The sequence below is a fragment of the Beauveria bassiana genome (assembly GCF_000280675.1).
Source record: "Beauveria bassiana ARSEF 2860 unplaced genomic scaffold BBA_S00012, whole genome shotgun sequence".
Lineage (NCBI taxonomy): Eukaryota > Fungi > Ascomycota > Sordariomycetes > Hypocreales > Cordycipitaceae > Beauveria > Beauveria bassiana.
Genome location: NW_007930847.1, coordinates 221399 through 241902, shown reverse-complemented (window position 1 = coordinate 241902; position 20504 = coordinate 221399). Strand labels below are relative to the sequence as shown.

At 48.9% G+C, this 20504-nt stretch overlaps 7 protein-coding genes across 7 annotated transcripts; 4 read left to right on the top strand and 3 right to left on the bottom strand.

Moving 5' to 3' along the window:
- Window positions 1-524: 524 nt before the first annotated feature.
- Window positions 525-1682, bottom strand: BBA_04966 (uncharacterized protein; the record flags this gene model as incomplete). The annotated part of the gene is made up of 3 exons (XM_008600063.1): window positions 525-1178; window positions 1230-1401; window positions 1468-1682. 3 exons carry the CDS (start codon window positions 1680-1682, stop codon window positions 525-527), a joined length of 1041 nt encoding a protein of 346 aa, XP_008598285.1.
- Window positions 1683-5272: 3590 nt separating this feature from the next.
- On the top strand, window positions 5273-6052 carry BBA_04965 (mitochondrial triosephosphate isomerase; the record flags this gene model as incomplete). Its single annotated transcript, XM_008600062.1, has 1 exon — window positions 5273-6052. One exon carries the CDS (start codon window positions 5273-5275, stop codon window positions 6050-6052), a length of 780 nt encoding a protein of 259 aa, XP_008598284.1.
- Window positions 6053-7348: 1296 nt separating this feature from the next.
- Window positions 7349-8440, top strand: BBA_04964 (mitochondrial thiazole biosynthetic enzyme; the record flags this gene model as incomplete). Its single annotated transcript, XM_008600061.1, has 2 exons — window positions 7349-8246; window positions 8346-8440. 2 exons carry the CDS (start codon window positions 7349-7351, stop codon window positions 8438-8440), a joined length of 993 nt encoding a protein of 330 aa, XP_008598283.1.
- Window positions 8441-9702: 1262 nt separating this feature from the next.
- Window positions 9703-9974, bottom strand: BBA_04963 (uncharacterized protein; the record flags this gene model as incomplete). Its single annotated transcript, XM_008600060.1, has 2 exons — window positions 9703-9722; window positions 9782-9974. The coding sequence occupies 2 exons, from the start codon at window positions 9972-9974 to the stop codon at window positions 9703-9705; spliced, it is 213 nt and encodes a 70-aa protein (XP_008598282.1).
- Window positions 9975-12609: 2635 nt separating this feature from the next.
- BBA_04962 (NCS1 nucleoside transporter family protein) lies at window positions 12610-14714 on the top strand (the record flags this gene model as incomplete). Its single annotated transcript, XM_008600059.1, has 7 exons — window positions 12610-12648; window positions 12709-12775; window positions 12835-12921; window positions 12981-13052; window positions 13106-13189; window positions 13316-14265; window positions 14325-14714. The coding sequence occupies 7 exons, from the start codon at window positions 12610-12612 to the stop codon at window positions 14712-14714; spliced, it is 1689 nt and encodes a 562-aa protein (XP_008598281.1).
- Window positions 14715-16025: 1311 nt separating this feature from the next.
- On the top strand, window positions 16026-18567 carry BBA_04961 (Putative Zn(II)2Cys6 transcription factor; the record flags this gene model as incomplete). Its single annotated transcript, XM_008600058.1, has 5 exons — window positions 16026-16227; window positions 16352-17771; window positions 17822-17976; window positions 18035-18232; window positions 18284-18567. 5 exons carry the CDS (start codon window positions 16026-16028, stop codon window positions 18565-18567), a joined length of 2259 nt encoding a protein of 752 aa, XP_008598280.1.
- A 328-nt stretch (window positions 18568-18895) lies between these two features.
- BBA_04960 (Methyltransferase type 11) lies at window positions 18896-19807 on the bottom strand (the record flags this gene model as incomplete). Its single annotated transcript, XM_008600057.1, has 1 exon — window positions 18896-19807. The coding sequence occupies one exon, from the start codon at window positions 19805-19807 to the stop codon at window positions 18896-18898; it is 912 nt and encodes a 303-aa protein (XP_008598279.1).
- Window positions 19808-20504: the final 697 nt, after the last annotated feature.

Sequence of the window (20504 nt, the reverse complement as noted above, 5' to 3'; positions counted from 1 at the left end):
AGACAGAAAATCCAACCATCTCCTTCTTAAGTAAATACTATTTATCTTGAATATAAACACATTTTCTTCCTGCGGCTTTCAACAGTCTTTTCGGCTTCAGAACTTCCTATAGTATCCCTTTACGCCAGGGGCCCCAAGCCCTTCGTTCTCCAGAGCTCGTTCTTTTTAGGTCGACGCCTGCTGTACCAACCCACACGTCTAAGGGGGAAAGATATGGTAGAAGCTTTCTGAGATCGACGCAGAGACAAAGGGTCTGTGTAAGCGAGGCCTACCACTAATAATATATATCACACATCTAAGTTCACTTGACTATTTTAGTTTTACTATTTAAGATATTTTATAACTTTTAAAGAAATACCTAGTAAAGTTTATAAAAACTGAAAAATTACTTTTATTATATAATTAGGCTTTTCTTACTAGTTTTTACTCTAAGATTTAAAAACCTAAGAACTTTTAAAACTGTAAAACTATTGCGTATTTATTACGCTGACTCTAAATATAATCTAATTCGTCTTTCACTCTATTCATCGACCACCTAACTCGCCTAGTGCTTGCCCAACAAGATTAGCTAGCTGGGTTCCTTGTTCCCATGATACATCATGTTCGCCGTTGAGATTCGTCACCACTATTGGCTCAATGCCGTCTCCTCTAAGCTTCTCCGCCATAACATTAAGCTGTGTGTCAGGAACGAGTGTGTCGTCCTTTGAACGTGCCAGTATCACAGGATTATTGCCAGGCCACGTTTCTTTAAAACTTCTTTTGAATCTTGCGGGGGATGCCTGCTGCCAATCATCCCGGTTGTTGCCGAAAGCTTGAGTAACAAAGTTATTGTAAAACGGCCTGCTTTGTGGATCAATTTCGTCAACCAGACGAGTTAGGTCAAAGATGCCGGCGGTTGTGATGATGGCAGCCGGCAGCGGTATTTGGCTGGCCTCGGTATTCGATGTACCATTGCTACCCGCCTGGCATGTCGGAGTCTCAAGTTCACGCCGTTGCCGGCCGCCTTTAGAGCTCAGTGGTTGCAAGGCTGCGTCGCCCCCGACCAATTGCATGGCCATGGTGCCACCAGCCGAGTGCCCAATCAAGATATATTGGTCCATTTGGTTCCTCTGAGCCAAGGATCGAATCGCAGCGCGGACATCGTTAATGTGGTCCGGGTGCCGAGCACCTTGTTGGCTCTGTCTGCGATTTAGGTCTTGCCCTTGGTTTATATTTTGCTGTCGCCTTACCTGGCCACTATCTTGGCCCTGGCCAGGATTACCTAGGCTTGATAGTCGGTAGTCCATGGTAGCAAAGCCGCGGATCTGGTCGAAGGGCGCACCTTTGCGCGAATGCATCTTGGCTGCGGCGCATATGAAATCAACGCCGCCACCACTACGCCAAGCACCCCCATGTAAAAACCTTTAATCATATCAGTTTATGTGAATGGGAAAGGTTAGACCGAGGAGGGAGGCTGAATCATCTTACATTACCCAATACTTTGCGTTCGGATTGACTTCCAAGGCCGTCGCACATTGGAGCGTACGTCCGCAGTCATTTCCATTGTCTGCCTGACTTGCGTTTGTGCCGTAGTTGAATAAATTTCGAATAAAGTCATTTGTTAGTGTGTCGAGTCGTTCACCTGGGCATATATTCTCGCCGGGGCCGCCGGGGCCCTGGGCCGTTACTAGACCTCCCAGCATGGCTATACAGTGCAAGACACGATATGGCTTCATGGTGTTTAGCTGCTGCGGCTTCTTGTAAAGGCAAGAGAGGAGATATTGGCAAAATGCTGTGCCTTTATTGTTGGCCTTATTCGTCGTGGGCTTTTAGTATGGCAAAAAGCATATACATAAAGAAAGACGTACAGAGCAACAGCCAGGGCATGTCAGCTCTTTTAATTGTCTTCTGGGCTGCCCTAGTTGTGCTTGGTACAAGCACACTACGTATTTTAGAGCCGAAGGCCCTCGGAAACATGTCATCTGCATTGAAAGAGCTCTAAAGTGGTGTAATCGGGCGTTGCTGAAGTCGGTCAGGCCGGGAGAGATCAGGGATTTGAGACGGACGACTAGTCAGTTAACTGTCGGCCCCTCATCCGAGAGTCCCCACTAGTTAGGCTACCGGGTCCGGTTATCGTAGTAGGCTTTTGCTATTTTATGTCACTCCAGCCTATATCTGAGGTTTCATTAAGGTTTCATTAAGGTTTCATCGATTCAATCTATTAGGAGCTGTACTAGGTATACGTTAGTACGGACTCTAGTGCTTTAGTTTTCTGCCTATATAAATCGAAGCATTGTCTAGCTTGTAGCTTATTATAGCTTTGATAAAGAACTTTTAAAGTTAAAAGTTATAATAGATGTGGGCCGGAAGGTATGTAGGCTATGTAGTAGCCTCCTTAGCGAGGTGGGTGCGTAGCAAGTTGTGTTAAGATACTAAGTAAGCTCTTAGGATGATACGTAATAGAAAACCCGGTTCTACCGCGTACGGTAGCGCGGTCCTCCTTGCGTGGGTATGGGCGTGATCTGCTACGTTGGTGGCAGCGCGGTCCTCCTTGCGTTAGTAGGGGCGTGATCTGCTACGTTGACGGCAGCGCGGTCCTCCTTACGTTAGTAGGGGCGTGATCTGCTGCGTTGACGGCAGCGAGATTGACTCTGAGATAAAGTCACGTCATTTACCGCGTTACGGTAGTGTTGAGTTTACGAGAGGACCTCCACCCACGGTAGCGTTTTGAGCACTTCTCTTAAGATAGAAGAATACTAGGAGTAGTAACCACACTATAGAGACGCCACGAGAGGCAAAGGTATAAGGGGGTTTTACCCTAAGGTTTTATGGACGTATAAGGCCTAATTCACATTAATAAAGGTGTGGATCCGCATTTTTACTATGACAATTATAAGCCCAGGTGGTCTAGTGGTTAATTAGACTAGAGACTAGTAACTTCTACCTATCTGCGCTGTCGTCTTAAAATTGCTACGAAGAAGGTCCTGAGTTTGACTCCCCCTGCCACATATATAAAGTCTTATGGGCGGGGCAGCCGCTATTAGGGATAGCTACTATAGAAAGAAAAGTATCCTAGGTTACCTAACAAAACGTCCTAAGTAGTACTCTATTAGAAGGAAAAAAATTAGCCTTTTGATAAACTGGGGGGTGTATAGACGTATAAGGCCTAATTTATATTAATGAAGGTGTAGATCCGCATTTTTACTATAACAGGTTTTCCCCTATATCTAGTAGTCTATATACTATAGAGATACTAAATTCTCTACGAGCTACTAGAGTACTATAATAATAATAAGAATATATAATAGAAGAACTTAAAAAGTATATTTAGAGTATCTAGAGACATAAGTAAATTTATAGTCGTGTGAAAAAGTAGCGACGATAATATAACTAAGAATTACCTAAATATTTAACTACTATAATATTTAGGGAGAACTATAAAAAGCCTATAGTAGTAGATACTACCTATCTTTAGTTATTTTTAAAGTATAATTAATATTATTAATAAAGAAATAAATTTTAGTTTTTATTATTATAATATATAAAATTATTTAGTTAAATAATAGAAGAATTATATAAAATATTATCTATTATTAGGTAAATTATATTAGAAGGTATAATTTTTTTCTTTTTTTATACCTCTCTTAAAAAATAATTAAATAATTAAAAATAGTTTTATTTTTTATTTTTATATTTAATCTTCTTATATCTACTTTTTAGTATATATAAATTATAAAGTAAAATAATATTTTATATTTTAATATAATTTTATAATTATTATTATTAATTTACTTTTATTATCTTTATAGGATATTAGATACCTTAATAAATTATTAGTATAGGAAAAACTATTACCTAGCTACCTTAAGGCCTTACTGCCCCTAGCCTATACTTAACCTAGGTAAAAACCTATACTTTACTCCTTTCTATATTAACATTATAATTCCTAGTAGAGGTTAATAGTTCTATTATAATAATTTTCTAGTATTAGGTCCCTAAGCTATACCTTTAATATATATATATATATTACTTCTACTTTTCTAAGGATACTAATACTACTAGATATATTAATTTTACTTTTTTACTATATATAATCTAAGTCCCCTTTAAGTCCCTAATTATTTTTACTTATAATAGTTATATATAATTTTATATTATTACTATAATAGCTATTATAGCATAATAGTTAGTATATACCTAATAATATATTTTTACCTTAACCTAGTCCTATAGTTACCCCTCTTTATGTCTTACCTATACCTAGGCATGCTTATGCTATATAAATCCCTTATAGTATTACTTCTAGTGCACTAGACTTTTAGGAGACTAGGTAGGCTAGTAGGGAATTAAAAAGGGGTGCCTCTAGTGGGATTTAAACCTATAATCTATGTACTAACCTACATAGAACTCCCTAATATAGAACTACTATACTATAGAGGTATAGTTTTATAATTAATAATAATTATAATATTATTTTATTCTAATAACTTTATTAAGATTTATAAAGTTTAAATTAAAATCTATTTAAAGTTAAATAATTAAAAATATTTATTTATAATAATTAAAGTTATAAAGTTATATATAGATATAAGTATATATATATATATATATATAAAGAGTTAATAATAGAAAATTAAAGACTTTTTTATAATCTTTTAATATACTTAAATTACTATTATTAAATCATCTTTTACAAATAGTTTAAAATAAGAATTTAATTAAAAATATATATTATAATTAGAAAAAGAATATTAATAAATAATTTATATATTTAATCAAATAGAATATTTATAAAAATAAAAAAAAGTAGTTTTAATACTAATAAGGAGTATAAATATTTCTTATAATAATTAAAAAAAATTAATATAAAATTTATTTATAAATAAAATAATTAAAGAATTTAAGATTATTTTATAGAGGTTAACTTTTTAATTAGAAGAAATTAATTTAGCAGAATAAGGCTTTTTACTTTATATTAATAATTTTATTAGTTAATTAATCCCTTTACATACAACTACTTTATTTATCATTAGTATTAGGTAATACAGTCCTAACATACCCACCTACCAGTCAAGAGGCGAGAAGCTTCGCTCGAACTGATTTCCAGACGCACCCAGTTGTGAGCTGGGCTTGAGCCTCGACAAATCAATTTTCCATTTTTAATTCCTCTCATCATTTACTTTTTCCTAAACCATTCTTTTCCTCCCTCTGACATTGCACAGCGTCGTTGGCTTGTGCACCGCTGTACCGTGCTTTGCCTGGCAGCTCCTCTACATCACACAGCTCTCTCACCATGACGACACCACCTCCCCCTCGCCGCCGCCGCCTCGTCGGCCTCTCCTCCAAAATGTACTTTTCCCTCTCTCAGACGGAGTCTTACACCGCCGACGTCCTCGCGCGCCTCGCCGCTCTCCCGCCCGCACTCCTCGCCGACACCGATGTCTTCATCCTGCCCGACTTTCTCACCGTGGCCGCCACCGCCGCCCGCATCGCCGCCAACGGCCTGCCCGTGTGGTCTGGCGCCCAAGACTGCCACTGGGAGGACCGCGGCTCCTTTACCGGCGAGGTGAGCCCCGCGGTGCTGCGCGACGTCGGCGCGCGCATCGTTGCCGTCGGCCACGCGGAGCGCCGCCGGCTATTCGCCGAGGACGACGCCGTGGTGGCTAAAAAGGCAGCGGCGGCGAGCCGCAACGGCATGGTGCCGCTGGTGTGCGTCGGCGAAGAGACAGAGGGCGACGTCGGGGTCGCGGTCGCCGAGTGCAGGACCCAGGTCGAGGCCGTTGTCGGCGCGCTGGCGGATGACGCGGAGCTGGTTCTCGCGTATGAGCCCGTGTGGGCGATTGGCGCGTCGCAGCCCGCGGGGGATGCGCATGTGCTGGGCGTCGTTGCGGGACTGCGCGAGCTCGACTGCGTCAAGAACAGAAAAGGCACGACGCGGGTTGTATACGGCGGCAGTGCTGGCCCTGGCCTGTACGAGCGTCTCAAGACTGGCCTCGACGGTCTCTTCCTCGGGCGTTTCGCCCACGACCCGGAGCGTTTTGTGCAGACTGTCAAAGAGGTCGCCGAGGCTTAATTACGCCATCAAGTATCAAAAAGGACATGCCAAGAGCTTCCGTGATTGAGATTGTCATGTCTCCAAAGACACGGCTTCCAACACGATCATTGGGCGATACTGGAACATGTCGGCTGAATTGCCAAAGTAAAACTGCTTCATCAAGAGCAAACCACTCCAATTTTGAACCGTGTAGCATTTATTGTAACGGCTTGCCGATTACGAGGCTTAATTCTCGAGTGCCACTTTTGGCACGGCACTTATAGAGGGGCCACTGTTTAGAGGCGTTTATAGACGAATGGAATTACAATCATCATGAGTCGATATGACTCAATTCAAAACTTTCGGAGTTGCCAGCAAAGACTCGCCTTGTAGTGGTAAAACTCGCAGATTAGCGCTAACAACGGCGCCGCTGTTAGCCTGATTTCATTCATTTAGCTTCATCTCAACATGTCTCTCACCGCGTAGGTTGGGAACCTTTTATCGCAGAGCTCCAACGCATATTTAGCTGCTCCTCTAGCAGTAAATCAAGCTTTCGGCCCTGCCCAGTCCCACAAACCATGTTATTAGCAATGCATTGGCAATCAAATCCCTCCCTCACCCGAGTGTGTAGTGTGGAGTTGCTTGGCCGGTTCTGGCCCCTCCCAAAACCCCTCATCGGAGGGCTTGTTCCTTGATATGACATGCCATTGATCCGGCGGGGTGGTTTGACTATCCAATAAAGAGACGCGTGCAAAAAGAGGAGCATTGATATAAAAAAGACGCATTGCCGTCCTGCCCTTTTTTTACTCTCTTGCTTCCTTGCTTCCTTACATTGTCATCAGTATAATAAGACTAAAAACACTCGAAACCATTCAACAAGTTCGTACACATCTTGGTGGTTGAGGCAGGTATGCGACAGGTAAAAGCAATAGATGGCTAACGTCTCTACACGACACGCAGATACAAAAAAACAGCCTTTTTGGTATTTGATACCCTCCCCGTCCGGGACAATGGCCCTCATCATGGCGGCCTCTCGGTGGTACTCTATCCAGACTTGAGATCAAGATTTTCCTCTTCAGGTAAAGTGTTGCAGCATGAGCCGGTGCCTGTCTGTCTCTACGTTTCTGTTTCCCAGCGTCGCTCTCACGGCGCGCCCAGGGAAGCAGGTCGCAGAGGCGGGTGTGGCTGAGATTACACGGCCCTCAACTTGATCTGGATAATACCAGCGAAAGGATCATGCCTCCTCCCCTTGTCCCCCCCAAGACGTCCAGGACGTGGTTATCCTAACCGTCGCAGGTATCACCGTTAAACTCCCTCCCAAAAAAATCTTGCAAAATGAGCCCTCCTGCTGCCCTGTCCCCCCCTCAGCACGCCGCCGTGCCCGTGTCCAAGGTGTCCAACGGCAACGGCCACGCCGTCGCCAAGCCCGGCTTCCCCGACACCAGCGGCGTCGCCATTGACGACATGCTGGGACAGTGGGACAACTTTCAGTTTGCGCCCATCCGCGAGTCGCAGGTCTCGCGGGCCATGACGCGCCGCTACTTCCAGGACCTCGACACGTACGCCGAGTCGGACATTGTCATCATCGGCGCCGGCTCCTGCGGCCTGTCCGCCGCCTACGTGCTCGGCAAGAAGCGGCCCGACCTCAAGATTGCCATCATCGAGGCGTCGGTGAGCCCCGGCGGCGGCGCCTGGCTCGGCGGCCAGCTCTTCTCCGCCATGGTGATGCGCAAGCCCGCCGACGTCTTCCTGCGCGAGGTCGGCGTGCCCTATGAGGACGAGGGCGCCTACGTCGTCGTGCGCCACGCGGCGCTCTTCACCTCGACCATCATGTCCAAGGTGCTGCAGATGCCCAACATTAAGCTCTTCAACGCCACCTGCGTCGAGGACCTCATCACGCGCGCCGGCCGCGACGGCGACGAGGGCGTCCGCATCGCCGGCGTCGTGACCAATTGGACGCTCGTCTCCATGCACCACGACAACCAGTCCTGCATGGACCCCAACACCATCAACGCGCCCCTCATCATCTCCACCACCGGCCACGACGGGCCCATGGGCGCCTTTTGCGTCAAGCGCCTCGTCAGCATGCAGCGCATCGAGAAGCTCGGCGGTATGCGCGGCCTCGACATGAACACGGCCGAGGACGCCATCGTCAAGGGCACCCGCGAAATTGTGCCCGGCTTGATTGTCGGCGGCATGGAACTATCCGAGGTTGACGGCGCCAATCGCATGGGTACGTGGCCTGGCTGATGCGCAGTACACCTTTTTTTTTTTTTTTTTTTGTTTTTTTTTTTTTTCATTATTGGAAATCGACGGCTAACATGCGGTGTAGGTCCTACTTTTGGTGCCATGGCCCTCTCTGGCCTCAAGGCTGCTGAAGAGGCTCTCAAGGTCTTTGACATCCGCAAGAAGGAAAACGAGCTCTAAGCTCAAGTAGCTAGCCAGACATGAATAGGACACAGAGTGAAGACGAGAACACGAGATTTCGCTCCTTTTCGTACCTTTGCATTTCACTGTCGCTACCTACTGCGATGTTCAACTCGATTAACAAATGAAAATCAATCTGTGAATCGTCAAACCGCGCTGCATCTTGATTGTGATTTGAACATGTTCTTCGTAATTCATGTATTGGTATCCTGGAAAGCATCTTGATATATTTTGTACATTGCGTACGTCTGGTAGCCTGCTACCAGCTCATAGTAACCATGTGCACCAGCCAGTGTCAGATGACGTCGCGCAGGCACTTGAAGAGCGTCTTGATGCCTGCCGCGGCGCAAACGGCACCGTGATACTACTTTTATTTTGTCCTCGACTCGCGCTCAAACTTGTAGTGGTCCTAGCGCGTCTGGTGCACAAGTGCCGTCTTGTCGTGGATCATGTCGCGCCGCTGCATGGCCGACAGCGCGAGCGAGGCGTGCCACAGCACCCTAAAGGAACGCCAGCGCACACACTTGAGGGGAGTGAGAGGATTCAATGGCGGGGGGGGAGGGAGGGGGGGGGGGGGGGGGGGGGGGGGGGGCTCTATGAGCGCACGAGTGTCTGTGTGACTATTGCAACTTCAGTGAAAATGAGCGCCCAAAATTTTCAAACCAAAATGATATGCATCGCCTTAACCGTGAGATTGTCCTAACGACAATGCCCATCAGCAAGCCTTGCCGTATGACGATATCGTATCTCGCTTTCGATTCTTGGGGTGGGGTAGCGTCGGTACTTTTGGCTTCACGTGATGTGACTCAGTAAGTAGTCACCCTAGACCTGAGGTTGGCGCCAGCCTTTCTCAGTTGGTAAAACAGGTCGCCGTATTTTGGGTTTCTTTAGTGAACGCGCAAATGAGGTGGCGAAAGCCTGCGTAGGTCTACGCCAGTGTTTGCGCGTTGTGGAGGGTCGGAAGTTATAACGCCCGCCGAGCTTAATTCACGACTCAATACATGATCGGAGTCCGAATGTGGAGTGGGTAACTTGGGCCGATGCGTGTTCGTGGTGATAGATAGGGCTGGGCAGGTAATTGTCACAGTAAAAAACAAGGACGAGGAGGGAAAAAAATGAAAAAATTCTGCATTGAATTAAACAATACTTGTAGAGAAAAATTGCAAGTAATTTAAAACGGAAACCGAATGTCCATCGCATCGTGAATTCATGTCGTGGTATCTTGTTCTAAAACGCCATCCGCCCAAACCGCTGGCCATCTCTCACTTGTTGATAATATATGCTGTGGTTGAAAGCGTTAGCTAGTTTGAAACACGATTGACTGCGCACTGATCATCTCACCTAACCTGGCTTCTATGGTGTTCCACTTGTCCAATTCAGATGTAAGAGGCTTCTGCTTGGGGTGCTTCGTCTTGGACTTGACGGCCTGCGACATCCCTCTGGCGGCTGCCTGGCAGGCAGCCGGGTCGACGAGGGTGACTTCGGAGGCTGTCGACCCCAAGTCTGCCTTTTTCGACCTTTTGAAGAATGGCATGATTCTTTTTTTTGGTGGTTTGTATTTCGGGGAGCTTGAGTGGAAAGTGTATTGTGATGGCTTTGCGAGCTTGTCAAAAGCTGTTTTTCTGTATTCAGTTGAATGAATTGATTGAATGACTTGATTTACCATCTTCCACAAGCCCAGATTTGTCGAGAATGGCCGTGCTTTAAATATAAACGTTTTCCTTGACCGTCTCGGCAGCGATCCGCATCTCCAGCAACGCGCCCTTCGGCCACAAAAACTTTGTCATCGGTCCTGCGACTCACTCGGTAAGCCGTCATTCACCACCTATACAGGTTCTCTCGGCCTCAAATCAAGCCACGCTCTCTCACCTTTCGAGTCACCATCACTCAAAAGCGTGCAAGGCAACCATGGGTCTCGGCTTCGGCTTCGGACTAAGTGGGGTAGCCGATGGGCAGTCCAGCGAATGAGGTTCCTCGCTCGGCGCCTCAGCTAGGACGGAGCTCGGTGCGGCTCTGCACCCTTGTTGCGTGCGCCAGAGCCAAAACGACAAAAGATTCACAATCGGTATTTCTAAGCCATACGATCTCGGAGCACGCAAGATATAGGTCCGTGATAATTACAAAGCGTGGCGCTGGTGGCTGCTGCTAAAGAAAACAAAGCGTCTTGCGTTGCCAGTCTCGGAGATGGCGTTAGCACCGACTGTGTGAGTGAGCGAGTGAGCAGATCCTCGCGACTGTCGACGTGGATGACACAGAAATGAGGCTCAGAGCCAGGATTCATTGCAAGTAGACAGGAACTCACACGGCCCTCCGTCGCCGAGAATTGTATCCGAGTCTAACTACTCATGCGTAAACATTGCCCTGCCTACTCCGTACATCATAGATGAACCATTGCTGCGTCAGCCGCTCCCACGGCCGGGTCACCGTTCCGGGTAACTATTTATCGCCAGCTGCACTAACTAGGTAGTCCAGATTCGCATGTATAACTAATTTTCGAGTACCAGAGAGCTCTGCACAGCGTCTTATTGGTACCTTGACATGGAGCGGGGTTCTCAAGGGAGAGACACACTGATTACCCACCTACAAATACTCAGTAGTCAGCGGCCGGATTGGCAATCGGCTGGGAGACTGCAAACGCGGATGGACAGACAGGCCAGTCGAGATTCTTGTTTTAGGCTAACCATGTCGACCAGTGCAGTTGAATTTTGACCTACAAACCATACTTGCCCACTCACATGAGATGAGGATTGTTCATGGTATGATGAGCAAGCTTCAGTTGGGAGAATGCGCTATCGGGCGGCTGCTGGCGAATCGCGATGAACTGACTTTTGGACGGATACAGCACTCACAGGCCCCATCAAGGGTTATCCCTGAGTGCAAAATGAGATTGCGGATATTCTGTAAAAAGTAAGCAATAATAATGAAAAATGAGGACATAGGCAATGAATTTTCTGCTCCCTTTTATTATTCCACTATTTGCAGGGGAGCCGAGCGACGAGCCGCTCAACAAAATACACAACTTGGCGCCGCTTTTGCAACTTTCGCGGGCAAGAACATGCATCATTTGTCCTTTCTCTTGTATCTCAATGTGCTAAGCCCTATCTACATGACAAGACACTAGTAGCCGTTACACTGCCTTTTGTCAAGGCTTCAAGGTCCGAGATGAAAGAGCGTAATGATTAGGCGCAACACAGGCCAGTTCGCGCGCCTAATAATTAATACTCTGTTATGACTACGGAGTCTGCGCAGGCCTTTTGGCAATTTTTTGTCTCTGTGAAAGGGGCAGTGCTTACAGGTTCCAGAAAAAAAACAATGAAACTCTGATGTCTCGGCTTCTCCTGCCGGCAATCCTACGCTCCCTATTCCGGAGCCCGAGAAGAAGTCTTGTTTGTAAATATTGCCTATTGACTAGCTCCAGGCACCGGCAGTGCCGCTGCACAATTTCAGGGCGCATCTGCGCCTGTCTCAAAATGAAGTGACCAAGTATCTTTTGAAGCTCAAACACAAGCAGCCAGCACGCAGCAGTGGAGAGATCAGCGCTGTCGCAGCTTTCAGCTAGACCAATTCTTCCAGACGGGCAGGTTAAAAAGGGCTGAGCAAGAAGGCTGAGCAATCAGATCTTCAGCTACTTCAAATGGCTAGCCAATCCCTAAATATTGGCCTGCTTGTCAGTACAATTAGCGTGCCCCCGCGCCCGTCCCAAGCCAATGAATTGGCGGGTGGAGATTGGCTGAGTCGCAGGCCGGCTAGCTTTTTCTTCGACTGCGATACACTCAACGTACTTTTGCTATCACAACGCCTGCTGCTGCAATCTTGACATTGAAGAAAAGATTCAGAGAGCAATTCGAACGCATCAGATCGGGCCTTGCGACTAGCTTTGCATCGCAAAGTTGCATGGCTTTAAGACCTCAGCCACTTTGAGCACCAATCGGGATGCTTCGTCTCCGTTAGTCCAAATTGGCTCTACATCTGCAGGGAACAAAAAGTTCCCTCGCAGAGGATCCCCGCGCAGGTCGTGTTTGCTCATGCATGTTTCTTGTTGTGTTACACAAGCAAGACGCAATCTGCCACGACATTGATATAGCGAGAGGCAGCCGGCCATGTCGCCAGCCCACCCCCTTGGAGGGCCATGTCGCCCTCGTCGCTTCACAGAGCGACTATCTGCACTCATGAGTGCTGCCGAGCTATCGTCAGTGTCAAAATGGATTGTGAGTAGTCGGATTTGATGCCGGCCGAGGTCTAGTCTGCTGACAGTGCGAATCCCCCAGAATGATGATGTTCGCCCCGTCGAGAAGGAAAGGCGAACATGGACACTCAGATCCTATCATGATTTTTGTACGGTCTTCGCAAAAGCGGCAGCGCCTTCGGTAGAATGCTAACTGTTCTCCTGTCAGGGCTTGTCATCAACTGCAATACAACGACCTTCATCACCGGAAGTGCCCTCATTCCACTGGGCCTTTCTTGGTGGCAAGCCGTCATCTGTGCGTATTCCTCCGACATTTGGCTTCGCCCACTCGATTCCTGACCCAACGCAATGTAGGCATCGTCGTTGGCAATTTGATCGCTTTGGCTGCAGTTCTTGCCAATTCCATAGCAGGATCTCGATATCACAGTGAGGAAAACCGCAGCCCCGCGTGAAGGCGCCTTGTGCTAACGCCCATACAGTTGGGTTTCCCGTCATCAGTAGATCGATCTGGGGTATGTGGGGTTCCCAGTTCACCATTTGGAACCGTATATTCCTTTCAATAGGTATGTGACCTTTTCTGCGGTCATGTTTTCTTGCTAACTGGTACAATAGTTTGGTCAGTTTCCTTCCCGATGAGGTCACTAACACCCACTAACCTGGCAGCAGGTACGCTTCTCAATCCTGGACAGGCGGACAGTGCTTTCATCTGATTGTCCTGGCATTGGACCCCAAAGTCGATCAACACGTGCACAATACCATGCCGACCGGTTCTCATTTGACGACAGCACGCTTCATGTCCTATGTAATTTTCTTCGTCATCAGTCTCCCGTTCATTTGGATTCGGCCACACCGACTGCAGTGGTTTTTGAACAGCACATCCCTCGTCGCGCTCGTCTTCTACATTACACTTTTGATCTGGGCCCTGTCGACAATGGGACCGAGTGGATTCGGAAGTACAATCACAGAAGACAAGCCAAATCCTCCTAGCGGCCCCAACAGCACTGCGTGGGTCATGGTTTCTGGCATTGTTGCAACTGTCGGTTCGATAGCAGCCGGAATCCTCAACCAAAACGATTACACACGTCTGGCTCGCTCATCTCGAGACGCAAAATGGGGCCAGGTTATTGCGTACCCAATCTATAGTATTGGCACTTCCATCGTTGGCATCTTGGTCGTAGCCGCCACGCAGGATCGCCTCGGCAAGGAGCACTGGTATCTTCCGGGACTTCTGGCGCGTCTTGTCCGCAAGAATCCTACGCCGGCAGCTCGCGCTGGCGTCTTCTTTTCGGGACTGGCTTTGACATTTTCCCAGCTGGGAAGCAATGTACTCGGCAATGCGTTGGCAGGTGGTATTGATCTGGCGGCCGTCTTTCCGCGATATCTCAATATTCGCCGAGGTGCTTACATCACTGCGATACTGAGTCCAATTGTGAATCCATGGCGAATGGTAGACACGGCGACAGTCTTCATCTCAGTCATGTCGGGCTATGGCGTTTTTCTGGCGCCCATGACAGGCATGATGGTGGCGAGCTATTATGTGGTGCACCGGCAGAAATTGGATGTCGACGACCTGTTCCGGGGCAACTCGTCAAGCAAGTACTGGTATAGCAGAGGCATCAACTGGAGAGCACCCGTATCCGTAAGTATCGTCGTCAAGTCGGTAATATGACTACCAGTAGCTGATGCGATGTCGAACAGTGGGCTATCGGCGTAGGCCCGTGTGTGCCAGGATTTGTGACCTCAGTCAATAGCTCGGTCAATGTGCCGGACAGCATTCGAGAGCTGTACATGACAAACTATCTGTATGGATTTTTTTCGAGCGCTCTTGTATTCGTGGCGCTACATGCTATTTTCCCGGTGCGCGTCGTCGATGAGTTTGTCAAGAACGAAATGTCAGCTGCAGAACTGCAACAGTACTACAGCGACCGGTGGGATGTAAGCTTGGCGGAATCGGAGCGGATAGTGGCGAACTTTATTCAGGAAGAGGACAAGAATGAAGAACGCCGAACTGTCGGTCGTCAAACGGAGACGGGATCTGAAGCAGAAACCAAAGAGATGCGAAGACGGGTGGCTTATGCAGAAGTTTAGAAACGGAATTGGTAAATTTTGAGAGTTGGTCAAACCGTCAGATGTTAAAAGAAAGATCAGTTCTGGCTTTCACCCTGTTGCATATGACGGACGAGTTGTAAGGGTGACATGTTGCGGTAGTTCGACATTTGGTGAGGAAGCGCTCTCGGGGTCTATCCAAACAAATAGTCGAAGCCGAAGTACCTTTTCGGGTCCAGGCAAGGACAATCCCCGCACTCACACTCGATTATTGTAGTCGTGTGGAGATGGCGTCGTGAGACGTGGTCAGCGCTTGAGGCTTGCTGTCCCGTTGGGTGGCATCGTCGGCCAACTCTATGTGCATAGCTGTGATCACCGTACCCACAGGTGTCAAAATGAGACCATCCTTGTGCAGAATGGGCCAGATTGCTGGTGAGGCACAACAGGCAGATTTATCTGCCGAGTGAGGAGTTGGCTTTATTGGAGACTTTGTTGTTGGTCAACAAATATTGATTTGAAGTTGTTGAACCCACGACGGCTGCATCTTGGCGTTGTCGGTTGCAAACGGCTGCCAACGGGGACGGGTAGAGCTGCACTGGCTGGAGAGCTTGGGTGATGCAGCCCAATGGATCCGAGTAGGTACCTTGGTAGCGGCGAAATTTGTGAGTAACCGCCGGTACCTCAATGTATCCGCATTTAGGTACAGTTGGCAAAGCTGCTAAAGCAGATTGGCTCAACAGGCACTGTGCTGGGATCCACGGATATCAAGGGATAAATGATGACAAAGCAGAGCCCGCAATGCCAGACAAATTCCCAGTGAAAAAAAAAAGGCCTCAATCCTGGTTGAAAAACATTATCTTTGTTACTTGTGGTCAGACAGGTCTTGTCATGTCGCTACATCCCGCGCTGCCAATGATTCGTGTCCGCTACTAATAATAATACCTACCCGCTGATCCATCTCACTAACCTGCTTGTCTACTAGGCTGTGAGCCAGTGCCGACCTTTGTTCAACAGGCTATAACCAGTTAGCCAGTCCCCTTGGGATCCGCCGCCACACTACTCGTGCTAGCGTGACCACACCAACCGGCTGCAGGTCTTGCGTTAGCCGGCCTGGCCGTCTCGTCTTTCCCCCCTCAAGCCTCCACTCCTCAATCTTCGGCCAACTTTTTTCCCCTCGCCGCTGCATCTTGGCTTCCTTCACACCCGCTGCCTCATCTGCACCACGCCCTTGGAATCCTTCGCCTAACCTTGTTGGCCGATTTCTCTTTTCTGCCCCATTGCCCGCCTGCATTGTCCGGGGTTGCGTCCGTGCCCGTCCTACACTCTTGTTTCGGCAGCAAACTGCATCTCAACATGCATAGTCCTCCCGCTGACGTCCCCGAGCCCGGCGGGCCTTCGCCGGCTGATGCAGCCTCAGCTTCCATAGCTCGCCGCCGCAAGTTTACTATACAGAGTAGCTTCGGCCAGGCGCGTGAGCGCAGGAGCCGAAAGAATCGTCCCTGCGATGCCTGCCGCCGACGCAAGACTGCCTGCGTCATTACTGACCAGCCACCATGTAAGTCTCTCATAGCTTGCTCTCCGCTTCGCTTATCATGCTTCGTCGCGCGCGACATACTTCGTATCGCGCTAGCTCCCTTCACCATGTTCCGTCACATGGCTAATCTCATTTGCTCATGCAGGTCGCTTTTGTGAGACACGAGGCATCCCCTGCTTGTCTTCCGGCACACTGGCCGACAAGGACGCCGGTGCCACTGCAGACGGTGATCACGCCTCGCCAGATGCTGCGTCACCTCACTCAGTCTCCATCTCATCCCCTGCAGACTCAATCCGCCATAGTCGCCCAGACCTCTTTCCCAACGGTGCCTCACGCCCGCCTGTAACCTCATGGCCGACGCCTTCGCACGACAGTCCTGGTTCCTCCCACCACGCCTTCTCTCCAATCAATGTCGCGTCGCAGCAGTCCGCAGCCAGAACCCCAGCCCAAGACAGTCCTCATCCTTCTTCTCAAGCATCCCTTCCTCCCGCATTCACTGACAAGGACCGCCCGAGCGCAGTCAAGCTCCCCTCTGCAGCCACCATTACTACATTTACCAAGGGCAGCGCTGAGGGCATGGGCATCTGGCCCACGAATGGCCCTGGGCGTATTCATACCCTCGAGGATAACGTGAACAAAACTGCCAACTACATGGGGCCAGCTGCAGAGCAAGATACCCATGTTCTTGACTCGTTTCGCTACATGATTGTCAGCGAGATCGACGAGATTGACGCCGACTACCTGCAGGTTTACCCAGGCAGCTCACAATTGAACGACCCCCCTGTCCATTTTCTGCTCTTAGAGAATGAAGTACCCGAATATACCAATCGCCCAAAACGGGAAGCATCCTTGGCCATTGAATCAAGAGTCTATCCGTATGGACCGAACCTTGTTCGTCTATACTTCAAATACGTTCATCCAGTGTACCCGGTCGTTTCCAAGGTTCGGTTCCTACGTCTATACAACTCGAGCAAGGAAAAGATCCCAGCATCGCTTCGCGGCGCTGTTTACGCCTTGGCCACGGTATTCTGGAATAGAGACCCGTCGCTCAAGGGCCCCTGTCCCTGGGAGCAACACGAGTTGCATACTCAAGCACAGAGCTCCTTGCGTTGTGAGCTTGAAAATCCCAATCTCGCCAATCTGCAAGCATGCCTGCTTTTGATTCACATGGCCCCGCCTTGGACCGATACAGTAGAAACGCCCAGTATCTGGATCCTCGCAGCCCAAGCTGTCTCCAACGCGCAGATGAGCGGCCTACACCAAGATCCGTCGAACTGGAACATAGAATCATGGGAGAAAAAACTGCGCAAAAAGTTGTGGTGGGCTATTTACATGGCTGATTGCTGGACTTCCATCTGTCATGGTAATCCGCCTCACATATATCGTGAATCATTTGACACAACACCGCCTGACCTGGAGGACGTTCGCTTCGACGAAGACGTACCGGAGGATTTGAAGCATATGGTCGATCCAGACTCATCAGTGTTCCAGGTAGCTGTTGGTCAACGATTCTTGGAGATGGTTCGCATCACCAGAATTGTGCGCGAAATCATTGATTGCAGCTTGTGAGTTTCTACCTGTACGAAACATGTGATATCAGCTAACATTTTGGTAGTCTTGTTAATCCAAGCGCGCGGTATCCTCATGGCCCTGACCATGTTTTTCACACACTGGCAGCCCAGAAAGAAAAGCTCCATGAGTGGCCTGCTCTGCTTCCGCAGTGCTTGTCCACAAGACGGATAAACTCAGCTCCCGCTATCCATAACAACTGTATGCTTCTCTCTATGGCAGACCGCACCTGTGTTACCCGGACTAACTCGCATAAAAGGCCCATTGCACTTGATGTACCACGCTGCCAAAGTTTTACTATTTCGAGCGATCCTTTCCCCTGCCACAAAAGCAGCCAGAGCAGACCCAAATTCGAGCCTACGCAGGAATTTTCATGAAGCGGTCTACGAAATGCAACAATTCGCAACCTTTATGGACGAGGTCACAGAGGGGGACTTGCAAGGTTTCTGGGGCCGGCGTAAGTTGCTGTAATACCTTTTAGGCCATTAAGACTTCTAACACATTCCAGTGGGACGGTCTCAACTCATACTGTGCGGCAACTTCATGATACATCTTTTCATCGTCGCCTCCGGCCCAGACGATATCAGAGTGGCTCATCATGTTCTTCTGAGCTTTCATCAGTCGTTGCAGCGTTTGGCAGCTACGCAATACTATGTCGGAAAGCTACTTCTTCGCCCTGTAGCCCTACGCATGGACTCTTTTTTCTCACAGGCTGGTGAGATTATCAGACGTGGCGGCCATGGATATTGGCAGCTGGACTCTCTCAAAATTATCAAAGATGGCACTCTTTAACTTGAAATAGGATTATGGAAAACAGCATCGCTGTGTATACTAATTGGGTCTACAGTACCGGAGGCACTGACGGGAAACAACCTGACAATAGCATAACCAGATATAGAGTTGGAAATTTATGAATACACGACTTATGAGCGGCCACGTACTAAATGGAGATAACAATCAGCGAGGACGAAATCCTACCTACTGCGAGCCTAACTATTTAAGACAAACGTGCTCAAGATCGCGAGAACATGACTAGCATCCGTGCATGAAAGGGAAAGCGTTGCCTCTCGGAACTGGATTGCGGAGTGATCTTCCAAGATGATCTCGGCCGCAGAGTCTCTTACTTCGTGCAAATGACCACAATCGCCGTCACCGGTACACCGTATCCACTACTTCCATCGACCTGTGTACACGGCACTGTGACAGTCGGCGTCAAGGACCGCACAGCCTGGCCGAATGATGCTTTTTCCTCCTCGGTCCATGTCTTGGAGAACATGCCAAACAGCTCCAGCAGCTGGTCACCGAGGTCGTCGGCAGTGGGCGCTGCATAGTACGCCTTGCGCAGCTCAACCTTGACGTCTGCAAACCCACCGTCATTGCGCAAGCACGCCTCGACTTGCGCGGGATCAAACCACCGCGGCTCGATCGGCATCTTAATTAGCTCGGCGCCGGGCCGCGCCCTTTGTTGCGCCGGATACAGAATATCGTCGACTTGACCGAGCTGCGCCCATGTCGTGACGACGGCGACGCCGCCCGGTCTGAGCGTGCGGTGCAGCTCGCGCGCACCCACCGCGGCGTCTGTGTAGAACATGAGGCCCATGTTGGTGATGCTGTGCGAAAACGTGCCGTCGGCAAACGTGAGCCTCTCACCCGGCATGACGGCCGCCGAGCAGCGGTCAGTCACGCCGAGGGAGGAGAATTTTGCGGCGCACGCGGCGACCATCTTTTCGACCGGGTCGGCGGCGCGGATCTCGGGCACGACCCCGCCGACCCCGCCGACCCCGCCGGAGCTCTGCCGACGGCAACGGTTGATGATTTCCTCGGCCACGATGCCCGTGCCGCAGGCATTGTCGAGGACGACGGCGTCGTGCGGCGCGTCGAAAAGGTTCCGGAGAGACTCGAGCTCGAGAATTTGGCGCGCAATGGCGCGGGTGCTGCCTCCGGTCGAGTGCTCGTACGACTGGGCAATATTGTCAAAGAGCTGCGCGCCGGCTGGCGGAGCGGCCTTGGTCTCCTGTGGTTCGGCAGACATGTTGCGTGCGTGTTGTGCGAGTAAAGAGATACGATTTTTGAAAGTAAAAGTTCTAGCCGTGGAGCGCATTGCTGAGAATATTCACGTTTAAGTGAGGACCTGAAGCTCCATATATACGATACTTTTACTTGCCACCCCTCGATATACTTGCGCCAAACTCAAGCTAACTCCGCAGCTGAATACGTTAAACCTTATTTACAAGAAAATAAGGGTGTACGCCGGCGCCTCGTTTATTCCCATTGCAGGCAAGTTCGATTAAGCTATTTCTGGTGTAAGTTCAAGGACTTGGAGAATTTAGCGGCTGTCGGGTCTATCATCAGGTGAGGCGTCCCAGCAACCCAGCGACTAGTTCGCTTTGTTTCTCGTCCAACGGGCGCTCGTTTTGTTTTATTTTCATGAAGGTGACTTTTCGTCATCTTCTCTGTACTTCTGATGTCCACGGTGCCTGAAAATTACTGCGCAGCGGACTGGGCCTCGTGACTGTTCGCATGAACTAACCCTCCGCCGAACAGTCCCGAGCAATTCTCATGAGTCTGCAGGGAATTTTCCCCTACAAATTGAAGACGAGCTCAATAAACAGCGCCATATTCTCCTTTCTGAAAACATGTTGCATAGCTGCCTCTTGCATCAGGTCTGTGTTTTCGCTTGGTCTTGATGGTTCTGCTCTCCAAGTTGGAGTTCCTTTTTCCGAGTTCGT